General features: G+C 32.5%; 1 protein-coding gene across 1 annotated transcript in view; it reads right to left on the bottom strand.

Moving 5' to 3' along the window:
- The window catches only part of Btbd10 (BTB domain containing 10), a 57747-nt gene that overhangs the window by 10525 nt on the left and 22482 nt on the right, over positions 1 to 24740 (bottom strand). Inside the window, exons 3-6 of the mRNA XM_077797541.1 lie at positions 9897 to 10093; positions 7348 to 7633; positions 4817 to 4919; positions 3244 to 3364 (exon numbers count right to left, since the gene is read on the bottom strand). Of these exons, the coding sequence (XP_077653667.1) occupies positions 3244 to 3364; positions 4817 to 4919; positions 7348 to 7633; positions 9897 to 10093 (707 nt within the window). The remainder of the gene's footprint in view (positions 1 to 3243; positions 3365 to 4816; positions 4920 to 7347; positions 7634 to 9896; positions 10094 to 24740) is intronic.

The raw sequence follows: 24740 nt of genomic DNA, 5'->3' as shown, positions 1-24740 counted from the left end.
ATTGCCACAAACGAAAAACAGAGTGAAGGCTGCAGAGAAAGGGAGCAAGATAAGGAGAGAAAGGATAAGTAAATTTCATCTCTGCATCTCAGTGACTCAAGACAGTCTCTATTTCTGATCTCCCTTTTGCAATAGGCTCGGACAAGACTAGGTATATGTAGTTTGGTGATGATAGAGTGCACATGCACACATACACAAAGGGTTTGGATGTAACTTCAGTGTTTTAGTCTTTGGTTGAAATCCCATTGCCTTCTACATGATAATAATGCCTTTCTCCTTGCACTTACTGAATTGGTACCTTATTCAGACTTTAAATTTCATTTTACATCTTTTTATCAACCAAGGACATGGTATTTTTAAATTTCTTTTAGCCCTACGTCTTCAACACTTTTCCTAACAAGTTCATATAGAGTTCAACTCTGGTTCTCAAAGCTTCTGGATGATAGTGCTTGCCGAGAAAGAGAATATGAACTCTGATGCCCGGTCAGAAGCTACTAATTACCATAGATTTCCTATGGTCTATGGTTAGTTCTAAGACAGAAGACTAAGAAGTCAGCTCCTCTCTGTACCAACTTTCTTGCCTCTAAATATGCCATTTCTTCTGCCTAGAACAAACTTCCTTTCCTTTATTCTCCGACAAGCTTCTCTAATCACCATTATTTGAGTTAGGTACAGCCCCTATGGACTCACTTAGCACCCTATTTTTTCTCTAACATCAATTGATTTGTTGGTCTCCTACACTACATTATAAGCAGGCATTTTTTTTTTAAATTGTTGCCTCTTATGTACCTAATACCTGGTGTAAAGTGAGTACTCAATAAAAACAAAGAATGAATAACTGATTACTATACAAGCATTAAACAAGTTATTAAAGGATATTTACTAATATTGACATTCACAATAAGTTCCATGTGGAAATATTACAGTATGTACAATATAATCTGTTAATATTTCTTCTCCTTATTTTCTATTCTTGATGTCCTTTTTCTTAAAAAACAAACTCTTACTTAATATTGTATTTCAGGACTATTCATTTAATCTTCCCAGCAACTCTGTGTGTCAATTCAAATGTTTCCATTTAAAGAAGAGACAACTAAGAAAGAAAATTTTAAGTAACTTCTTAAGAAACCCAAGTCTCTCTATTCAATGAACATCCAGTACCTGTATAAATTCTTAAGAGACAAGCCTAGATATTTTAGTGCAAAGTACTATCCTAAATATTCAGCAAAGACACATATTTGCAGAAAAAACTTTTACACTCAGATCTACATGTGCAGTATTCTTTTACATTTTTACAAGACCACTTCTAATCTCTTCAAGTCCTGTAGTTTTATTTTTAAAATAAGGTCTTTGAGGACCTCTAAATTTTTAGTAACAAGTTAAAGTGATCTAGAAACAACTGTATTATTTAAAAGCTATAAGTCTAGGAGAAACACATTACATATTTTTTATTAAAAAATCAAAAAAAATTTTTTTGCAGGGGTACCAGGGATTGAACCCAAGGGCACTTAACCACTGAGCCATATCCCCAGCCTGTTTTATTTTTTATTTAAACAGGGTCTTGCTAACTTGCTCAGAGTCTCTCTAAGTTTCTGAGGCTGGTCTTGTGATCTTCCTCTGACCGCTGGGATTATAGGCCTGCACCACAATACCTGGCTTACAAAAAGATTCCTATCTTTAATTTCATAACAAATAAAAGATATTTAATGGTGATGATAAAATAAACTATGTCCAACAGACTGCATAATTAAAATTCATACAATCTGAAAGAAATTCTAATGCTTATTTTTTACTCAGATGTTACCAAGATGCAACATTTAATCATGAAGGTTAATTAAAATGATCTCATGAATAATAAAAGACATAAATCTTGAAATCAAGGAATTATAATGCTCATGGTTTCAACTAAAACCATTCTTTGAGACATGAAGAAATAGTAACTTTGTTCAAATTTACAGCTGTATGCTCCAACTATCCAACTACTTGACTTTAAATTTTCAAGTATCATTTGTAGAGAAATGGATTCAGAGACAGACCTATTTCTTTATCCTACCTATCAATATTTTTATGGAGACTAAAGAAAGTTTGGCAAAAATAATACCATACTTAGGGACATATTTAAGTATATAAATATATAAACATAAATATTTAAAGTCAGTGCCTTGAAAGTTTATCCTTCACAGAGGTCTAGACACATGAGTCTCTGAGAAGGTATAATAATACCACCCTGCCAAGTAGGGCTGAGCTTAGGTAATGAAATAAAGAGAATCGTATATATGGGGCTAGTACAAGGCTATAAACCACATGCATAAAGCTTTTTAAATATCTCCCCAACTGCATACAGAAGTTAACAGCATTAGTTTGGTATTTAAAGACCTTCCAATTCTGGCTCATCTATTTACTCCCCCATCTCCTGGTCCTAATATAAAGTTTTCCTTCAACTAGGTTATTCCCAAAATACACTTGTTACATCTTTACTTAAAAAACTCAAGCTCTTGGATAAACTTCCTGACTCTAAACTGTTCCTATTCATTCCTGTCTCCTCTGAACCCTTCCCAAGCCCCTCTAACCCATGACTTCCCCCTTCTGAAATTTCTCTAACCACTTAAAATCCAAGAAAAAATTGATACTTCTATACACTATTTAAATTTTTTAATGTATAATCACCTCTTTTCTCAGGCACAATGTAACAACAGGTGATACAGAGATGATCACCAATCAAGAGCTGGGATCCCAAGTTCTAAGGCCCTGCTCAGAGACTGTTTGAAGTTCCTCGATAAATTTACTTTAACATTATATATATCTGAAGTACAGGGATTCAATCTATGATTTGTAGTAACAAGTACTATTTATGCAAATTATTCATCATTTCCACAGTATTCAGGATATTATCTCATATAGTAATACAAAAAATTATAAACTTAGATAATGTGATCTGAGGAATGAAGCCACATCACACTTCACCAAACCAAGGCTCCCAAACTATCAAGGGGGAAATCTAGGAAAGTTCATTTTTTAAAAAATTAAATTATTAAAGTTGAAAAAAATTCTGGAAAGTTATACAAAGATATTATCCAGAACTCCGAAGACTTCCATAAATAATCTTCCTTTGAAGCCAAAATGCTTTATAATTCAATTAAACAAATACTTAAAGTCTAACTAAGTAAACCGCAAACTTTCAGACTTTGCATGTCAATCTAAAATAATTCTACAAATCACTTACACAGAAAGCATCATACTTACTGAGATCTCTACATTTAATAGTACTATATTCAAAAGAAATACAAAGATAATCACAAGCTTCTCTCAGCTCAGGAATAGATATGCCATCAGGACAACGGATTATTCCTGTCTTATAGTAATCCTGAAAAAAAGTAAAAAAAAAAAAAAAAGAAATGAATAAAATACATGGAGCACAAAGTAGCCAAAACTTGTTAAGGGTGGGCTGTTGGTAGCATTTTCAAAAACAGTGGAGTCTGGTATTTCTTTATTATGGAATTTTTAAAGCCATGTGGGACCTTGGTTCACCTCACAACATTTTTCATTTTACCCATTTTTTAGGTAAAAATTATCTAGTCATACAATTATCCAATAGCAGATGTCAGATATTAGAACCTAGGTCTCACCATTATCTTATTCATCTCTACTTTTTACTATATCATACCAGTTCATATGTATTTTCCTCTTGGAACTTACTTTTTTATATACAACTATCATAAAATTTTAAACTCTTTGTAAAAAGTAAGGAAATTACCTTAAATAATTACTAGAAAATTGAACAAAATTTAGGGTTTTTAGTTAAGAAGTGCAAGGTCATATCTAAGTATTAATGTACATAAAACAAAGTACACAATTACAGAGTCTTTTAAATAGTATCCTTTGGTGTTTCCATATTATTACAAACAATACCAATTATCTCCAAAATCTACTTTAAAAGTTGTTAGGTGTTAGGCACTGGCCCAGAATAACAGGTAAGTTATTCTACAGCTCTGTTAAAAAAAAATTCTTAATGCCAACTTTATAGCAGATCAAATGTAAGTTTAGGGAGCTGAAAATGAACCTCCCCTCCAAATTAAGACTTATCTCAAGATTTTTGAGGTTCAGAAGCACAATACCTAGTAACATAATTTGTAAAGTTGCTGTGTCAATAGAAGCAAAATATCTTCTGGTACTTGTCCAAGTAACAATAACCTGATCAAGAATGTTAGCATTTTATCACAGGATCCTCCCTTCCCTTTTTCCCCAAAATTATGTAAGGAAATTATATTTTACAAAGTGTTACACTTTTATAAATCAAATCTTTATCAATAAATTGAAATTATAAGTAGGACTCTATGTTAAATTTAAATATTCCTCAAAACAAAGGTTAAAACATAAAAAAAGAAAAAAAGGTTTAAAACAAAGATGCTAACAAATACATTTTGGAGATAATTTTTATATATTTGTATGTTTACACATTGTTAGTTATTTCAAATGCCATACTCATTCTCAGCAAAATAACTGACTTGCCATATTTAATTTAAGAAGGAATAAATAGTGTGACTACAGAAACATCAGTACTGAATACTTAAAAAACTGCCTATATACACCTAAAAGATAAATCTTCCTATTTTTATCCTCCTATGGTCATAAAATTTTTTACATTCTGTTCATATGCTAAAGAAAACCTGAATTAGGTAGTATTTAAGAAAAAACAATATATACTTTCAAAGAGATATCCAAATAGAATTTTATTTCCAATCTAAATACCTGCTGAGGAGGGGTCTTATGATGAAGTAAATACATATTAAAAACAAAAACAAAAACAAATACTCACCAGAATAGCTCGAAATACAGTGGAACCAATTCCTTCTGCCACTTCATATTCTCCCTTCTCATTGGGACGTGTAAAGTTATGTTCTCGGCCAGATCCAAACATCCTATCATAATGAATAATCAAAATGCGTGCCAATAGGATACTTAATTCAAAAAGGAAAATCAATTTCATGAACAAAAATGAAATAACATTATAACTTAAGCATTAAATTATTCAACAATTTTTTATCAGCAATTTATTCTGGCAAACTTTATATGAAGGTAATATGAGAACTATTTTGACGTGGGGTGCTGGGGACATAGCTCAGTGGTAGAGTGCTTATACAAGGTTCTGGGTTCAATCCTTGGCCACACACACACACACACACACACACACACACACACACACACAAAATGACAGGAATCAATAGTAAAAAAAATTCCCTATAAAAATAAAATTCCATGATAAAATTCAAAAGCTAAAGAACTTTCTAACTCCTTCTCAGGTAGAAAAATCTCCAAAAAATCATTCTATGAGAAAAGGTAATTGTTATGCCCCAGAAAGAAAAAAGAAACAATGTCATCTGTGTTTTTCCTTATACGGCTGTTTTCATTGTAAAGTTGGTGTTATAATGTAGCACATACAACAAGCTACACTGGGAAAAGTGAATGTGAAGGCAAGCTGGGTTATTGTATGTTTATCAATCTTTTTTAAGAGATCCAACTCATTCTTAGACTAGCATCTACAATAGAAAAATAAGCAATCAAATGCTAGGATAGGCAAGAATGGAGAAATGAGGAAGAGAATGGAAAGTTTAAATGAGTATAAGGCTCTTAATATTGTTTTTATAAAGAAAAATAGAATGGATTTATGTTTTTTCAAGTCACATTGTTCACCTGTTAACAGTATCTATTTAGAAAAGACAATTTGCAAAATATGTCCTTTTCGATGAAAAATTTAATGAAGTACTCTTAAGAAAACTTAAAAATCATGATTAAAGAAAAGTCGAACCTCTGAATTCAATGGTACCACTATCCCCAATGTAAACATGGTTGATCTAAGTGTTTTTATTCAATAGTTTCCTAATTTAAGTGGTTTCCTCTTTTGTTGTAACATAGAAATCCAGGGAGAACAAAGCTTTTTATTTCAAAGTTTCCAAAAGAATGCCAACTGCTTTCCAGTTCCCATGAATATTAATTTTCATCCCCAAAGAAATGCTTTAGTCAACTGACATGAAAAGAAGCTTTCACTGATTTAAAAAAAAAAAAAGTCTTTCAAGAATCAAATGTCATAGAATTTTCTCAAATGCTGGAACTTTTTACAAAATGGGAAAGCTATTCTTTTCAGATCAGTATGAACACTTAAAATCTTAAACCTGCTAAAGCAAAATTTTAAATATCTCTTTTTACTGTTTTACATTTTATGTAAAAATAAAAGTTTAATTAATAACGTCATCTTCCTCATAGCTTCCATTAATGGTGTTTCCCTAGAATACTAAAAATACATAAAGGTATTTTTTCCTCATGGGTATAAAGTCTAGTTTCAATAAAGAGAAAACATTTAGCTACTCAAATGTACACAATGTCACAATACCAGCATTTATTCTATATTCTGAGACACTAACAGATCACATAAGAAGAATAGAAAAATACAAGGTTTTAGCTCATGTAAACTTCTATTTCACTCATATACCCCTTTATTTTAATTTTTGACAATATAACTGATTTTACTTCAAAAAGCATTTGATGCTCACTTTGGACATCTCCAAAATGAAGTCCATATTATTCATATCTTAGGTTAAGGTTCTCATAATTACAAACTTTAATCTGTTATTCTGTACCAGCACAAATTAGAAGATAACTATTAAGTCCTTCATTCTACTAAGAATACTTTTTAATAGAATTCCCCACCACCACCACCCGCCAAGTAACTACATCAAATTGACAATTCATGCTGACTTTTTCTTTAAAAAATGCTGATATCTCCTCGACTTGGTAGTTGAATCTGGGAACTTAGTGCAGGAAGCACTGCTAAAATCACCTGGTTAGATTCAATCCGTGGTCTTAATCTGTAACAGTCTTTTAGTATCCTCACTTTAATAATTAATATGTTTACTATTTTTATTGGTACTACAAAGAACTTTAGAAATAAAGCCAAATTCAAGCTTTACTCTAACATGTTCTGGCTGCTTTAACTTGGACAATAAAAAAAATACATAGAAAGCCAAGGATCCAATATTCTTAACAAGTCAATAAGCACACACTGAAAGTTAGTAAAAAATTAATAAGAATACCAATTTAAGCTGTTGTAATTACTGAAAGAGATTAACACTATTCTGAGAACATAAAGCACAAACTTTGAAATCTCACTATTAATAAGGGTACTCTAAAACCAACAATTTATGTCACAACCTCCAAATTTATAGTTCTTCCATCCATAAAATGGGAATGCTACACTCCAACAGAGAATTATTGTAAAATTTAAATGGAAAACTAAAATAATGGCTATGAAAGTACTTTATAATTAGTAATATAAAGAACAAAAATACAAACCTGCCCAACATTGTATTTGGCTGTGCAGTAAAAATGGATGGGTCTACAACAAATCTAGTGTTATCCACTATTAGTGTCACTCGTTCTGATGTCCTTACATTCCGAGCTCCTTCTTTTGCATTTTCATATACAAACACCATCTCCCCAGATGTCTTACAGCTACCATCTGAACTTGACTGACTACTGTTTCTGCTGCTATTCCCAGCACTGCTAATGGAACCATTTGGGGATGCTTTTTGAGGACGAGGACTGCTTGGACGAGAGGAACTATGATCTTTTTCTCGTTCTGAAATAAAGAAATTAAACAGAGTTATGCCAATTGTCTACAAAAAATTCAAGAGCTGTACAAATCTTTTAAAGTGTTTGATAAGTTGTTTTAAATCATAACATTTTTTAAATTTCAAATAACATTTTCAAAGGATATAATAAACATTCATTTACTTCACAGGAGTAAAAACAAACCATCAAAATGTTTTCTAAAATCGTTATTTACAGACCTTTAAAAAGGTATGGATTACTGACTAATGTTGACCCAGAAAAATATCAAAATTAAGGTAAATTTCATATTATTATTCCTCCACTTAAAAATACATAGAAAGCTTGGGCTGGGGATGTGGCTCAAGTGGTAGTGGCTCGCCTGGCATGCGTGCGGCCCGGGTTCGATCCTCAGCACCACATACAAACAAAGAATGTTGTGTCTGCCGAAAACTAAAAAAAATAATAAATATTAAAATTCTCTCTCTCTCTCTCTCTCTCTCTCTAAAAAAATACATAGAAAGCCAAGGATCCAATATTCTTACAAGTCAATAAGCACACACACTGAAAGTTAGTAAAGAATTAATAAGAATACTAACTTAAGCTGTTGTAATTACTGAAAGAGATAACACTATTCTGAGAACATAATGCATAAACTTTGAAATCTCAGTGTTAATAAGGGCACTCTAAAACCAACAATTTATGTCACAAAACAAGAATATAAAAGAATATTTTATATAAAATATAAAATGTAAAAAAAACCACTAAGGACAGCAAGAAGCATTTATTTTTTCAAAGGATTTTCAATGTCTATCAAATAAAGTGGCCTTAGCAGCTGATGATATAGGGCTTTCTTCTCATTTGTACTTTTGTTGAATAAAGCAGTACTACAAATTTTATAAGATGCATAAATATCATCTATTGTTAATAGAAAATATTACTAAAATTCAGGAAATTTTCTTTAGATGCTCCAATATTATATAAGGGAAAATAAAAACTAAGATTTTATTAGAAGTTCTATTTAGAGGCTACATCACTAAACTTTAAAGGTGACCTAAAAATGTACCTCCATCTCTCAGTTTCATCAGTTTTTGCCAAATTCCTCTATGACTCAGGCTACTTAGAACACTCTGTACAGCAGCATTGCTGATTATATAATTAGGTTTGCTACATCTCTAGAGATACTCTCACACCTCCCTTTTATTGTCTGTTTCCTCAATGCTGGTAGCATCCCAAAAGCAAAATTTGTTAAAGTAATAAAACAATTTATTATAGTCTGTTATCCTGCTCTCATACATGGAATTCTGCATGCAACAAACTGTCGATTCATATTTATATTTGTTAATTTTAGCTTATAAGTAATAGTCTGTCTCCAAGGACCCATTTAGATACTGATAATTTCCCTGCATAATTAGACACCAACATAAAATTATTTGATTTTAAGCAGACTGTCACAAACTATTTCATATAGTTACAGTATTTTCTGCATGTGTGCTGGGGAAAGAACCTAGGACCTTGCACATTCTGAGCTGGTGCACTACTCAAATTTGTTTCTCCACTTCAGGTACTAGGAATTGAACTTAGGGCCCCATGATGAAAGCCCATTCTCTAGGCTATATCCCCAACCCATAGTCAAAATATTTGATTTGTCCCTTCCCTAGGGGAAAATGAAAACCAGCAAGCTCATGTTGCTTAAGTACACCTGCTTCAGACTGGTCAGGCCTTACAATCACACAATGTATTTACCTGTAAAAATAATGTTCATTTATAGTAATGAGTGGGAAGGACGAAAAAGACCTGAACTAGTTACTAGAAATGTAAAACACTTCACACTTTCCTTGCATCTTCTATTTTTATTACTAAATTTGAAACACTGTCAAAAGTCAGAAAAAAATAACTCCATCAGAATTATTCTTTCCCTTTATTTGTAAGCATGATTAATCAGATATTCTTGTCAATAATTTACAACTATTTTATTGTAAACCACTGCTGTTTCTTGTAAGATAAAAATTAACTTGAATTTTTGCAAAATCTACATCTCAGTTTCAGAGTCTTTTAAATTACTTTTTATAAGACTGTCCCAGACTCTTAAAACAAACTCACCTTTAAGTTACATCTAATAAGCTATTTTCTCATAGCAAGAATCAAGCTCAGCTAAAATAGAAACAAATGAATAGAAGCAGCTAGCTAATTTTAGTCTTATGTATTAGGCACAATTCAATGTCACTGCTACCTTTAAAAGGTAAATACATGTTTTTAAGAACTGCTAAGAAGATTGGATGATTTTTACATACCAACATGATGCTGCCGTGTTGGAGAAGTAACATTTCTAATACAAGGAGTGAGCTGAGACTCTGCTCTTTCATGAGATGAATCTCGTGATCTGTCACTTGACCTTCGTCTATCTCTTGATCTCTCATGTCCACCACTAGCACCATGCAGACTCATTTTGGTGTGGTCAACTCCTCCTTTAGCCACACGTGAGGGAGTACTGATAAGTTAGAAAAGAAAATTACCCATAAAAGCAAAAAAAAAAAAAATGCAGAAAATGCTTAAGAGAATATAATTTACAAGTAGTCATTAATATTTTAAGTGCAAAAATCAAAAGCTATTTTCCAATTGTGAAATCTAATTTAACCTCAAACCTGCAGGATGTATAAACTCCAGAATATTGTGTGTAGTGATCACATAATTAAACTTAATTTCTTTATAGATGAGAAAACTACTTAGAGGGGTCAACTGACTTTTGAGTTAGAAGTAGAACTAGTAATAATAGTAAGTCTCCCAGATAATTTAAATATTATTCTCACGTTCTCTTGATTTATTTGTGAGAAAAAGGGATGAAGAACATCAGCTTCTGACAACTCTTTAAAAAAACCAAAGGTGTGGGGCAAAGTAACTACCTGCCAAATAAAATAAGTCATCAAATACTAATTTCAAGTAACTCACTTTGAGAACTCTTTCAAACACTATGATTAGAAAAACGTTTTGAAAAGCATTTCTCTGAAAAATTTAACTATATTAATTATATATAATCATAGAATTTTTAAAATTTTAAAACCTCTTTATACAGAAGTACATCTATACCAGACAAAAACGGAAACTGTTAACTAAAATAGTTATCAGAGTTCATTCACACAATCATCTGTTAAGTTATATGTACCACAGGCACAATCCTATGTTAAATGCCAATAGAAACAATAGCTTCCTCTAGGGCTTACAATCTAAGTTTAGTGGTAATATGTAAATATGTAAAATTTAATCAATTCAAAAGTTACCCCAACTTCTAAATGTAAATGTACCATATAAATCCCAAATATAAAACTACTAGAGGAAAGACAATAAATGCTTTAGGGTCTGGAAGGAATAAGTCATTGCTGTAGATTAGAGTTAGTCACTAGGTATACCAGGCCCTGATAAACAGATAATATTTTAATAATCAGAATGTAATACGGGTAATAAAAATGAAAGAACCAGACATAGGGTCATTTGGAAATTTGTCATATTAGGATATATGACAGTTCATAGTTTTAAAATATTGAAGTATATTTAAGAAATAGAACTAATTTCATGGTTTTAGAGTAATACTTAGAATTAAAATTGTCCTTTAATTCTATAGTTGCTTGACATTGAGTATTACTTAATACTCTTCAAAACTTAGGTTCCTCATCTATAAAATGTAGATCCTATTCACTTTCTAATGCTAATAGGAAGATCAAAGTGTAGTGAGTAGACCAGCAAGGTACCTGCCATGATATAATCACCTCTCAAATGCTAATTTGTTTGGTTATAAAAGATGAGCAAAATAAAGTTTAAAATTGCAAGATTTCTTAGGTCACAACAGTATTCAGTAAATACTAATAGCACTATAACCTAAGCCTTTGATTTGTTCCAGCACCCCCTCCATATTATACTATTTCTTCCACACCAAAATCACACTAGTTAAACTTTAATCTTCTTATATATTCAGAAACAGTTTTTTTTAAATACTTCAGTGTTTCAGGGTCATCTCTTGTTGATTTGTGAACTACAACATTTTTCATTATTTTAGTGGTTTGTAGTATGAAAAACAATTATCATCCTGTTATAACACTGATTACAAGCACAGGAGATAGGGCTGACTTATTTACTGTGCAGGTTACTTCTAGGCAACTCTATGGAGTTCTCTCTCATAGATCTAAAGGGAAAAAAAATCCACTCCTCCTTTCTTTCTAGAGAAAACAAAAATACTAGGAAAAAATGTTTTTCTTCAAATGGAACAAACCAAAAGACTCTGCAATATTTGTGTTTAACACTGGAATTTCCAGCTCACTTTCTAAAGTACGAAAAAGAAATGAAATCAATAGCAACAGAAGTGAATTGTATATTAAAAAAAACTCTTCAAGTTATTCTAACTGCTAAGTTTTAATCACTTTCAACTAAGAAAGCATATTTCCTAAATGTGAGTCTGACTATCAAGATACACAAATAATTATGGCTAAGGCAAATGTAGGCTAAATGTTCAGAATAAGTAAAGGTCAAGTAAACTAATTAATTGAAGAGCACTTCCACCAGACATCTTTGTAGCTAAAAGATGCTGCTAAGCCTTCTGCTGAAATACTGACTTCTTTCAACTGCTTATATCTTAGATGAATGCAAACGTTGTCATAATACACTTCCATCTTTTGTTTTCATTCCCAAATAGAGTATACTCTGAACTAGTCCTTCAAAACCAGATGTCACAGAAGACTAATTATGCCCTCCTCTAATTAAATAATTTTAGATCAGGAGAGTACTCTAAAGGCAAAACAATTAATATGTGAAAAAAGAAAAATGAGGACAAGCAAGTTTAAAGGGGACAGCTCTGCTTCAGGCTGCATTTAAGAGAGTTTGAGATACGTGAACTGAGTACAGGTAAGTGATTCATCACCAACATCTGCTTCTAGCCAAGAATGAACAACAAGATGATACTGACTCTTCTGTCTGAGACAACTCCAACAGAGAGAACATATTAAACAATGATTTGCAAAACAGTACATCAGGCAATGAAGGGTGGTAATCCCCTGAAAGAAAGCAAATGAAATAAGACTAGCAATTATCCACACTTAGTATCTTTAGAGTTTCCAGAGTAAACTGATAGAAAAGCTAAGCAAAACCAGGGAAACTCTGAGTTAAAGATATGGAACTAAGCTGTTGAGATAATAATAGGTAGCTAGAAATCCCCCAAAAAACAAATGCCAAATGTCTTCTCTGATATAAAGGGAGTGACTCAAGATGGTGTAGGGAGGAAGAGCATGAGAAGATGATTACCTCTAGATAGGGAAGAGAGATGGGAGGGAATGGGAGGGAGAATGGGAATTGCATGGAAGATGGAAGGAGACCCTCATCGTTATGGAAAATACATGTATAACAATGTGAGGGGAAAAAAAGAAGTGTGTCACATTAGATTGGGTAGAGAGAAGTGATGGGATGGGAAGGAAGGGGGGAAAAGGAAGGACAGCAGAATAGACATTATTATTGCTGTGTGTATACAGGTGACTGCATGACCACTGTGATTCTGCAACCTGTACACTCAGAAAAATGAGAAATTATATCCCATCTGATTCAAATGTATGAATGTCAAGGTCATTGTACTGTCATGTGTAACTAATTAAAACAAATTTAAAAATTAAAAAAAAAATAGTGGCTAGAGTTCTCAAAAAAGAATACTAGAGAGGGGAGAGCAGAAGAGGGAAAACCTTGGAGGATCTACAGAATTCTCCTTGAGTTTTGAGTTGAATACTAGTCAGAACATACATGTGAGAAAAGGACCAGAGGCCAGGAAAAGATAAAGAATTAGAAGAAAAAATGTCCAGCACTCATGAAGGACCAGGACTTGTCCCCACAAATCAGACTTAAGAACCTCATAATTTGTAAGGAATTAGAGAAAGAATCAGTAAAGTCTTACTTCTGAAATGAGAAATAATTAAACCTAGACTGAGCACTGCTCCAGTCACCCTTCAAGTTAACAGCAAGACTAGAAGAACCCAACTGCTTCCAAACAAATGAATACTAAACAAAGCTCAAGAATATTTATAAAAATAAGAAATATCAAACACCCAAAGAAGGTAAAATTCACAATGTACAGCATCCAAACAAAAATTAGAAGTCATGCAAAGAAGCTAGAATACATAACCGATAATTAAGAGAGATAAGAGAAATCAAACCAGAATTGACATGTTAGAATTAGAAATAAAGGCAATGAAAGTGTCATTGTAACCATATTTTTCCAAAAAGTTAAGAAAAATTGAAGATTTTTTTCAGACACAAATATCAAACTTCCGGTGATAAAAATGACAAAATCTGAGATGGAAAATACACCTAATAGAATTCATGGCAGACATACATTATAAAAGAAAGGTAATAGGAAACACCCAAAATGAAACAAAGAGAAAACAGAAAAGTAAATAAACAGATTGTGAGTATGCTGTGGGTCAACTTCAAGTGGCCTACAGATCTAAATGGAATTCATAAAAGAACAGAAGTGGGAAGAGAAAAGGGAGAAGAAATAATATCTGAACTTTTCCCAAATGAAATGAAAATTTAACAACCATAGAGCAATATGCACAACAAATTCCACCCATACTTTGAAGACAAAAAAATAAGAATAACAATATTCTGTCAACCTAATTTGCTACACTGAGCAAATTATTTTACTCCTTTTCAAAAATAAAAGGAAAATATAGACTTTCAGTTAAAAGAGACAAATTCATCATGAGTAGACTTGAACTATAAGAACAGTTAAAAGGAAAATTTTCTTAGAATAAAAATATTTGTAGATCCAATAATATGTATCTACACAGGAATGGAGAACAATGGAAATAATTGTGTGGGAAAATAAAACTTTTTCCTTACTGTTTAAATCTTAGAAGATTAGTCTAAACAATAATTCTAACTATATAATGTGGGGTTTATAGCATATAATTATAAGAGAACAAATTTTGGGAAAGAAGAAATGGAAAACACTGTTGGAAGCCTTGTGTACTACACTACAAATAGTACAACATTACCTGAAGGCAGACTGACTAAATGATGTATACTATAAACTAAAGCAACCAGTAGTAATAAAACAAAACAAAGAAATACAGTTAACATGCCAACAATGGAGATAAAATAAAATCCTTTTTAAAAGATTCAGTTATTCCAAAAGAAGACAAAGAAAGAAAAAAAAACGGAATACCAAGGAAAGAAGAGGAAGAGAGGAGAACAACAGGGAAAAACAGCAAACAAATAACAAGATAGCAGACTTAACTATGTTAATAATCATATAATACACAAAGTAAGCCATGTAAATATAACTGGTCTAAGCCATAAAAGCTAAGAGATTATCTGAATGGAAAAAAAAAAAAAAAAGCCAGACCTAACTATATACTGCCTACAGGAAATATACTTTAAATATAAAGGTACCAAAAGGTTCGGTATGAAAGGTATGCTATGCTAGTACTAATCCAAAGAGAGCAAAAATAGCCATACAATAGCAAAATAAGAGTTCAGAGCAAAGATGGGTATCAAGGTATTTCATAAGAATAAAAAAGTTAATTCATTAAGAACATGTACCAATTCAAATGTTTTTCTGAATCATAAGAGAATCTGATATCTGAAACAAAAAGTGATAAAATTATGAGAACTGGATAACTCTACAATTTTGGTTAGAAATTTTTAACACCCCCTTTTTAAAATTATTTTATTTTTTTGAACACCCTTTTTGATTGACTGACACGTAGATAGATATTGGTGCTGGAGACTGAACTCATGGCCTGGTACCTGATATAAGAATGCATCCTACCACTGAGATATGTCCCAGTCCTCTAATAATATTTAATTGAGCAAATAAATAGAAATCACTACACCAAGTAATACTATCAACTAACTTGACCTAACTGACAATTATGTAACACTTCACCCAACATAAAACTCACTCTTTTCGGGAAAATATCTCAACTTAAAAGAACTTTAATCATACCAAGTATATCAAGTATTCTCTGATTACAACAGAATTAAATTAAAATTCAGTAACATATTTGGGAAATTTCTAAAGATTTAGAAATTAAAGAACACCTTTATCTAAATAGCTCATGGGACAAAGAAGAAATCAGAAGGGAAATCAGAAAACTTTGAAGTGAAAGTGTTTTAGTCAGTTTTTTTGATGCTGTGACCACAACATGGCAAGAATAATTAGAGGAGGAAAAGTTTGTCATGTGGCTTCAGAGGTCTCAATCCACAGACTGCTAACTTCAATAACTCTGGGTCCAAACTGAAGCAGTACGTCATGATGAAAGGGTGAGGCAGAGGAAAGCAGTTCAGGACATGACAATCAGGAAGCAGAAACTGACTAACCTCTGGACACCAGGGCCCAAATATATACTTGTAAGGCATGCCCCCAATGACCTACCTCCTCCAGCCATACCCTACCTGCCTACCTATCACCCAGTTAATCCATTCAAGTGTATTAAAAGTATTTATTAGGTTAAGATTCTCCTTAAGACTCTTCCAATCATTTTACCTCTAAACTCTCTTGCATTGTTTCACACATGAGCTTTTGGGGGACACCTCACATCTAAGCCATAATAGAAAGAAACAAACAAAATAATCAAAAAGTGTGAGGCAAGACACAAGTATTTAGAGGGCAAACTACAGCATTAAATTCTTATATTAGTAAAGAAGACAAGTCTAAGGCAAATGACCTTAGTTTCTACCTTAAGAAAACAGACAGGGCCTGGAGTTGTGGCTCAGCGGTATAGTGCTCACCTAGCATGTGCGAGGTCCAAGTTCCATCCTCAGCACCACATAAAAATAAATAAGTAGGGCTGGGGATGTGGCTCAAGCAGTAATGCGCTCGCCTGGCATGCGCGGGGCGCTGGGTTCGATCCTCAGCACCACATAAAATAAAATAAAGGTGTCCACCAAAAACTGAAAAATAAATATTAAAAAATTTCTCTAAATAAATAAATAAATAAATGAAAACAGACAAAGAAATCAGGCATGGTTGTGCATGCCTATAATCCCAGAAACTCAGAAAGCTAAGGCATTAGAATCCCAAGTTTGAGGCCAGTCTCAGCAATTTAGAGAGACCCTCACCCCCCAAAAAAGGAAAAAAGAAAAAAGAATAAGATCATAGCATTTGCAGGGAAATGGATGGCATTAGAGAAGATTATGCTAAGTGAAGTTAGCCAATCCCCCCCCCCAAAAAAATGCCAAATTTCTTCTCTGATATAAGGGGGGGGGAGTTGACTCAAAATGGGGTTGGGAGGGAGAGCAAAGGAGGAAGATTACCTCTAGATAGGGAAAGGGGGTGGGGGGGAAAGGAAGGGAGAAGGGAATAGCATGGATGGTGAAAGGATACCCTCATCATTATATAAAATACATGTATGAAGATGTGAATTTGGTGTCAACATACCTTATATATAATCAGAGATATGATAAATTATTGTATAATGATGCATTAAGAATTGTAATCCAAAAATAAATAAATGAAGGAAGGAAGGAGAAAATAGACAATGAACAAAATGAACCCAAAGAAAGTAGAAAACAATAATAAAGATCAGAGTGAAAATCAATATAATTAGAAGCAGAAAAATAATGGATAAAAACCAATGGAGGGGGGCTTGGGATGTGGCTCAAGCGGTAGCGTGCTCACCTGGCATGCACGGGGCGCTGGGTTCCATCCTCAGCACCACATAAAAATAAAATAAAGATGTACATCCACTGAAAACTAAAAAATAAATATTAAAAAAAAAAAATGGAGGGCTGGGGATATAGCTCAGTTGGTAGAGTGCTTGCCTTGCATGCACCAAGGCCCTGGGTTTAATCCCCAGCACCACATTTTTTTAAAAAGGCAACAAAAGCTGGCACTTTCAAAAAAAATCAATAAAATTGATAAACATCTAGCCAGACCTCTAGGGAAAATACTGAGAAGATATAAATTGCTAATATCAGATGATAGAGTCCATATTTTACAAAGTCTACAGAACAGATATTAAAAGAATGAGAATATTATAAGCAACTTTATGCCAATAAATTCAACAACTTAGAAGAAAGGGATAAATTCAAACTTACCAAAGCTCACTTAAGACATAGATAAGTTTAATAGCACTATATGTATTAAAGAAGTTAAACATAGATACAACATAATTCCATTAAAATCCAAGTGGATTTCTTTATCAAAAGTGGTAAAATAATTCTAAAATTTATAAGAAGGGGGATGAGGTAAGGGTCAGCAGTAAAGTGTGTGCTTAGCATATGCAAGGACACACAAACACATACAGACATACACGCACAGAAATGCAAAGTTCCTAGAATAGCCTAAGTCACTGTAAAACAGAAAAGCCAAAAAATTCATATAAATTGATTTTAAGACTTATTTTAAAATTGTAGTAATGAACACAATGTGGTCTTGATACCACGACACACAAGTAGAATAGACCAGAATAAGAGACACCAGGAAAGTACCATGTACATGTATGTGGACAACTGATTTTCAACAAGGATTCAAAAGCAATTCAGGGAAGAATTTTTCATCAAATGTGCTGGAACAAACAGATATACAATGGATGTTTCACTTCCAGCACTTCAAGGTAAAAAAAAAAACAAAACAGATCTCTCTGGTCAATAGTTCATATCACACACAAAAGTTAACTCAAAATAGATCAGAGACCTAAAACTATAAAACTTCTAGAAATAAAAAGCACAATTCATAAAGAGATAAACTGAAAATTGATCTTCTTCAAAATTAAAAACTTCATCTTTTCAAAAAATACTCTGGAGAGATTAATAAAACTATAGAGAGAAAATATTTGCACATCATGTCAGGCTATGTAAAGAGCTCTCAAAAAAAAAAACAAAAAAAACAAAAACACCTCAAGGGGCTGGGGTTGTAACTCAGCCATAGAGTGCTCGCCTAGGATGTGCAGGGCACTGGGTTTGATCCTCAGCATTAAAATAAAACAAAGGTATTGTGTCCAACTACAACTAAAAAACAAAACAGTAAAAAAAAAAAAAAAAAAAAAAAAAACTCAAAATAATGGACAAAAAGTTTGAGATAAACAGGTGAAAAAAAGTACAAGAAATGCTGCTGAACCATTAGTCATTAAGAAAATGAAAACTAAAACCACAATGTTACACAATTATGGAGTTATCAGAATGGCTAAATAAAAATTATTATATCAAGTACTACTGAGGAATATGTATAAAATGGAACTCATATACACTTGTAGATGGACTATATTATTAGAGGGACTATATATTGGTATAAACACTTTGGATATCATTTTAAAAAACAGCTTGTTTCTTTTGAAGTAAATCATATGCTAGCCATCTAATCCAGCCACTCAGTTCTACATTTATCAAAAAGAAAACACACGTCCCTAAAAAGTACTTACAGACACTACTCTACTATTATGTACACCTAAAAACAACAAATTTAAAAAAAAAAAAAAAAAAAAAGAGCCAGAGGGGCTGGGGTTGTGGTTCAGTGGTTCAGCGATTGCCTAGCATGTGTGAGGGTCCGATTCTCAGTACCACATATAAATAAATAAAATAAAGGTCCATTGACAACTAAAAAAAACTATTTAAAAAAAAAAGAGCAAGAGAAAAAACATTATATATCTGGGGGGGGGGAACAGAAAAAAATGTTAAAAAAATATATAGATATAAACATTGTTAGTAGCATTATTTGTAACAGCTTAAAAATAGAAACTACTTAACTAAATATCTATGAGCAGATGAAAGGCTAAACCATTTGTGGTATATATCCACACAATGGAATGAGACTTTAACAATGAAAAGAGAATGAGACTCAACATTGACTCAAATTACAACATGAATCAACCTCAAAATAATTATGATCGAAAGAAGACAAAAATTACATAAAATTCTAGGAAATAAAGACTAATGTACAGTGTTGGAAAACAGACTGGTGGTTGCATTGCATGAAGTACGGGAACTGGAAGGGGAGAGTTACAAAGGCCCCAAGGAAACTTTTGATGTGATGGATATGTTCATTATCCTGACTGAGGTGAGATTTCATGGGTGTATTACAAATATCAAAAATAGAGTTATATACAAAAACTGGCTTTTTAGCCAAAATAGAACCTGCTTGACAATACCCTATCTGGATGCTGCAACTTACACTTAAATAATAAAAAGACTTTCTTTCCTAACAATCTTTTCCTCTTATGCTTTTCTCACCAGAGTTCCCTAAATTCTACTTATCAATCTGCATAGACTCTGGCATACCATTCTAATGGTTCATGGTCCCAAGAAACCGGAAGCATATATTTCAACAGTCATATTAAAGACAATTACCATCAACATTGAACACCATTTAAAAGCATACTTACAGACTAACAAATATTACCAAATAAGGTTATGATAAAAATTCAAATCAGCACTCTTAATCAAGAATCCTCTGAGAGGACAATTTTCATCAACTAAGGAATATTATGTCTGTCATCTCTAGTTATGTAAATAAATCCACCTTAAACATAAACCCAATTACTAAAAAACCTCCATTATAAAATTTTACAACTTTATGAATGTTTTTGATTTCTATATATAATGCCAACTTTTCACTTCATTTCAAAATCATGCTTCGAAGCATATGGTAAATGAACAGGCAGCAGTCTCTAAAAATGTTTAAATCTTAGTAACATGGTCACTGTTAGGAACAAATATCTATTTACATTAAATTTTCCTACTAATCTTGTATGGATTTCTACATATAAGTTTAGAACTTAATTTGTTTAAAAATTCTAATTGTGGCAAGTTTTCAATAGTAAACCTGTTCCTAAAGATTGAAGAGAAACTTAAGGGCTTTGTTTTATTCAGTTAGGTACAGACTCCTACAACTGAAAAATAGTCTAATTCTTAAAGTAATATAGTTTTAAAAATCCAACTCTACTGCAAAGTTTATAACCTAAACCATGCTACTCTCTAAATGAATTATTGAAGTGTGGTATAGAACACTATTCATTAATTTTAAAAAATTGATATGTGCAACTCTGAGAATGGAACTTAAGGGCATTATCTGAATGAAAAAAAAATCCAAACCCAAAAGTTGGTACTATATAATTCTATTTATTTAATGTTTTCAAAGTGACAAAATAAATCATAGCAATGGAGAAACAACTCAAGGATCGCCAGGGGTACAGAGGTGAAACTATAAAGAAGGAACATCAAAGAGTTTCTCTGTAGTGTTAGAACAGTTCTGCATCCTGACTGGTGGATATTATATGGATCTACACATATGATAAAATGCCATAGAACTAACTATGTATCAGAATTAAAAAAGAATGCATATAAAAACTGATGAAATCCAAAAAGGGTCAATACCAACATTACAATACCAACATTCAGTGGTTGGGACAAAGACCTTGTAGATCCATATTTAAAAGTAGTGTGCAGATCTTTAAAGAGCTCACTTTTGAAATCATGCTAAGGATCTTTTATTGTCAGAAGAATATCAAAATTATATTTTTACCTAACTCCCTTAGATAGTCTTCCTTTCTTAAGAAATTTGTGCTATGGAATCATGCTGTTTCTCTGATGAAGTATCAAAACTCAGACTGGTGAAATAAATTGCAAGGCATGCATACATAAAACAATGTAATTCAACTATAATGTAGAAGATAATTTCATGACCCAGGATATGTTCAGAATTTCCTTTTTCTAAAAGGAGAGGTTATATAATAGTTCATGCAGTAATATCTAGAAATCATTTTTAAGTATACATGTGTGATTTTTATACATTAAATGTATATCCAGGGAAAAAATAGGCTATAAATACCAAAATACCTAAAAGTATTATTTTGATAGGATATTTTTATTTTCTTTTATAGGCCTTCCAGTGTTTGCCAAATTTATAAAATGAAAATGTACTACTTTTCCAATGACAGGCATTATTATCTTAAAAGAATCAGCAGAACCACAGGAAAGTATTCTAAAAAGTTAACATAAAAAGGTCTAGCTTGAGATTCTGCTCTTATAACTCTATTACTATATCAAGCTTAGAAAAACATCTCTGGACCCAAAACCACAAATTTATATATGTATAATGTGAAAAATTCAACTATATACATAAATAAGCCTTGACAACCAGCAAGATGACCAAAGTTTTAGACATTAAACGGGGGAAATCACAAGAACTTCACTGTTATTTCAAGGAAAGGATGCAAAGAACTACATGCATACACACACACACACACAAAAATAATAATAATAATTTTAAAATACTGAATATCCCAAAATTCCTTAGAAATTAAATGATCAGTAGGATAGTGGTAATGATGGCAGAAGGAATAAAACATAGTTAAAATGCTTAAATTGTGCTAACATTTCCTAATTAGGTAAACAATGCCACCTGCCTAGATTTAAAACCTCACAGAAGAACAATTGTCTTTATTTAGAAATTTTATCTGGTTGAAAATCAATTTTCACAAACCCAAAAACTTATCTGGCTTATTCTCTGTTTCAGTGGCAGTTGTAGATTTTTCTATTCAGAGTGCATGTTCTATAAAACTAGAAAGTAAGTCATTTTAAACATTAGGCTTTATCTTCCAAATACATTTAGTCCTGTAAAATACCACTACTTATAAGTAATTAAACTAATTCTTAATTCATCCAATATAAAATATATCCAATTCCATCTTTAAAAAATTATTTCAATTATTTCATTTCTATCTTGAATTTTATTTTCAAATATATCAAAAATATCTCAAAATTAATCTTTCCTTAATTAAGTTTCTATATTCATAAAATACAGTATCAAATAGAATGCATTCCCAAGTTACATTAAGTAAAAAACATCAAAGTCATGAAAACAACAAAAATATACTTCATTTATTTTAAATAACTTGCCATTAAACTGAAAGATATATGATCATTTTCATCTAGAAATGTAAATGATCACAATCAAACAAAGGCCAACATATCCCTCTCAATCTTTCCCTCATATTCGTATATGTATATAATTATAAAACAAAGATATCATGTAATAAAAACATACACACCTTCCTTTAGCATATGCCAAGGTAGACACACAAAAACAAGAAAAAAATGTTGAAATCAGAGTATAAAGGGACTCTGCTCTTTCAAACAATGCAGCACTGAAAGCCAGGTCAGCATCCTTGGGCATTACTAGGAAACTTTAGTACATCTGATATTTCCATCATCTTCAAGATTCTTCTGAACATTCAGAAAATTTCCCCCTACCTCACCTCTCCACAGACTTCCTTTAGCTTTCCTCCCTCTACTGTGTAATAATGCTGTTGCAGATATATAGGCTTTAAATGTTCAGAGATTCAACCCCCTCTCTATATTAATTCAGTTCATTTTCTCACAGACACTGACTCAGCCGTGGGTTGTGCAGCACTGACGTTTCTAACCAAACAGCATCGTGTGAGCTGTGATCATCCCATTTCTCCATCTCTGAACAGTGATTGGATATTGTAACTGATAGACAGGTGAAGAAAACGCAGGGGATGAGGGCTTAGAGATATGTAGATATGTTGCCAATGCCATCTGTAAAGCTAATTCTAGCTCTGACAGCTTGCCAGGTTTTAGAAAACTAAGATGCAGATAACTTTCCTTTTTCCTTTCAATATTTGTGTATACATTCTGGTCAATAATGCTTTTCTTTAAAACCAAAGGGAAAATATCGTCTGCACTTTAAGAATTCACTCAAGAACTATTCTTTTAAGCAACCAAACTTTTCCCTTTTAGACTGCTGCTGAAGTGATTTAAAAGGGAAAATGGAAAGCTCAGAAGAAATGAGCATGCGTACTTCTGGGGAATGAAACCTTGCGGCAAAGTCTGATATTGAATGTACGATGCATTTATCTTTAGCAACCTGAGCAGACTGCAGATCAGAGTTTTATATAGTCATTCTGCCCAACTCAAATATTCAAAAGCCTTCAGCATATATTCTTGCTATACACATTATACAGAAGAGGTACTCATTTTCTTTTTTAAAATAGCAAAACCTCCTCTAATTCAGGTGCACACGCCTGTAATCCCAGCTACTTTGAAGGCTGAGGAAGGAGAATCACAACTTGGAGGCCAATCTAGCAACTTAACACTTTGCCTCAAAATAAAATAAAAAGGGCTGGGGATGTAGCTCAATGGTAGAAACTTGCCTACCATACCCAAGACCCTGGGTTCAATCCCCAGGATCCCACCCCCTACTCACCACCCCTCCAACACAAAGATTCCTCTAACTCATAAATAAAAGGGAAAAATGTCATAATTAGACCAAATATACCTCAACCAAAATGACTTTTTAACATCTTTAGCTATTACCAAACCCTTCTATGTAGATATTAACTATACAACTACTCACACAGAAACAAAGTTCACTGATTTTTAAGTAATATACCACCTGAAGAGATACCCCAGCACCTGAAGTCTATCTATGTCCAGAACAGCTTTCTCTATCTTTTATATCAGAGTGCTAGACAAATCTATATTCAAGTTGGGTGCAGTGGTGCACACCTGTAATCCTAGCAGCTCAGGATGCTGAGACAGGAGGATGGCAAGTTCAAAGTCAGCCTCAGCAACTCAGCAAGGCCCTAAGCAACTTAGCTGTCTCAAAATAAAAAAGGATAAGAATGTAGCTTAGTGGTTAAGCATTCCTGGGTTCAATCCTAAACACACACACATACACAAATCTATAGTCAAAAGAAAGTTCAGAGAATAAAGTACCTTAAAATTGTATTAGATGGAAATTATAAAGTCAATACCTACAAACCTCAGATGGCAACAGTCAGAACAGAAAAGACTGCAACCATTACTATTACTTTTGTAAATCAGAAAGTTTATTTTTATCACACCCAACAAGGAAAGAGGGGGAAAAAATCAAAACTAAGACACTGAAAAAATAAGGCTATTCAAAAATACATATAAATGAAATACATATTTAAACAAGATGATTTTTAGATTATCTACAATATTGAGACAATAAAGAAAACTATGCTCACTTATTTGTAAATTTAAATCCCCAATTGTTTGAGATAGCAATAAGTCCAGCTTAAAAACTAACATTCTCAGTCTCCCTTATCCAGAAATGACCACAGGACATAGCTCTAGTTAATGATTAAGTAGATAACTGCTAGAAAATCTCAAGAAAT

The sequence above is a fragment of the Urocitellus parryii genome, chromosome 4, assembly GCF_045843805.1.
Source record: "Urocitellus parryii isolate mUroPar1 chromosome 4, mUroPar1.hap1, whole genome shotgun sequence".
Lineage (NCBI taxonomy): Eukaryota > Metazoa > Chordata > Mammalia > Rodentia > Sciuridae > Urocitellus > Urocitellus parryii.
The sequence above is the reverse complement of the archived record's forward strand: the minus strand, read 5'-3'. Positions and strand labels throughout refer to the sequence as shown.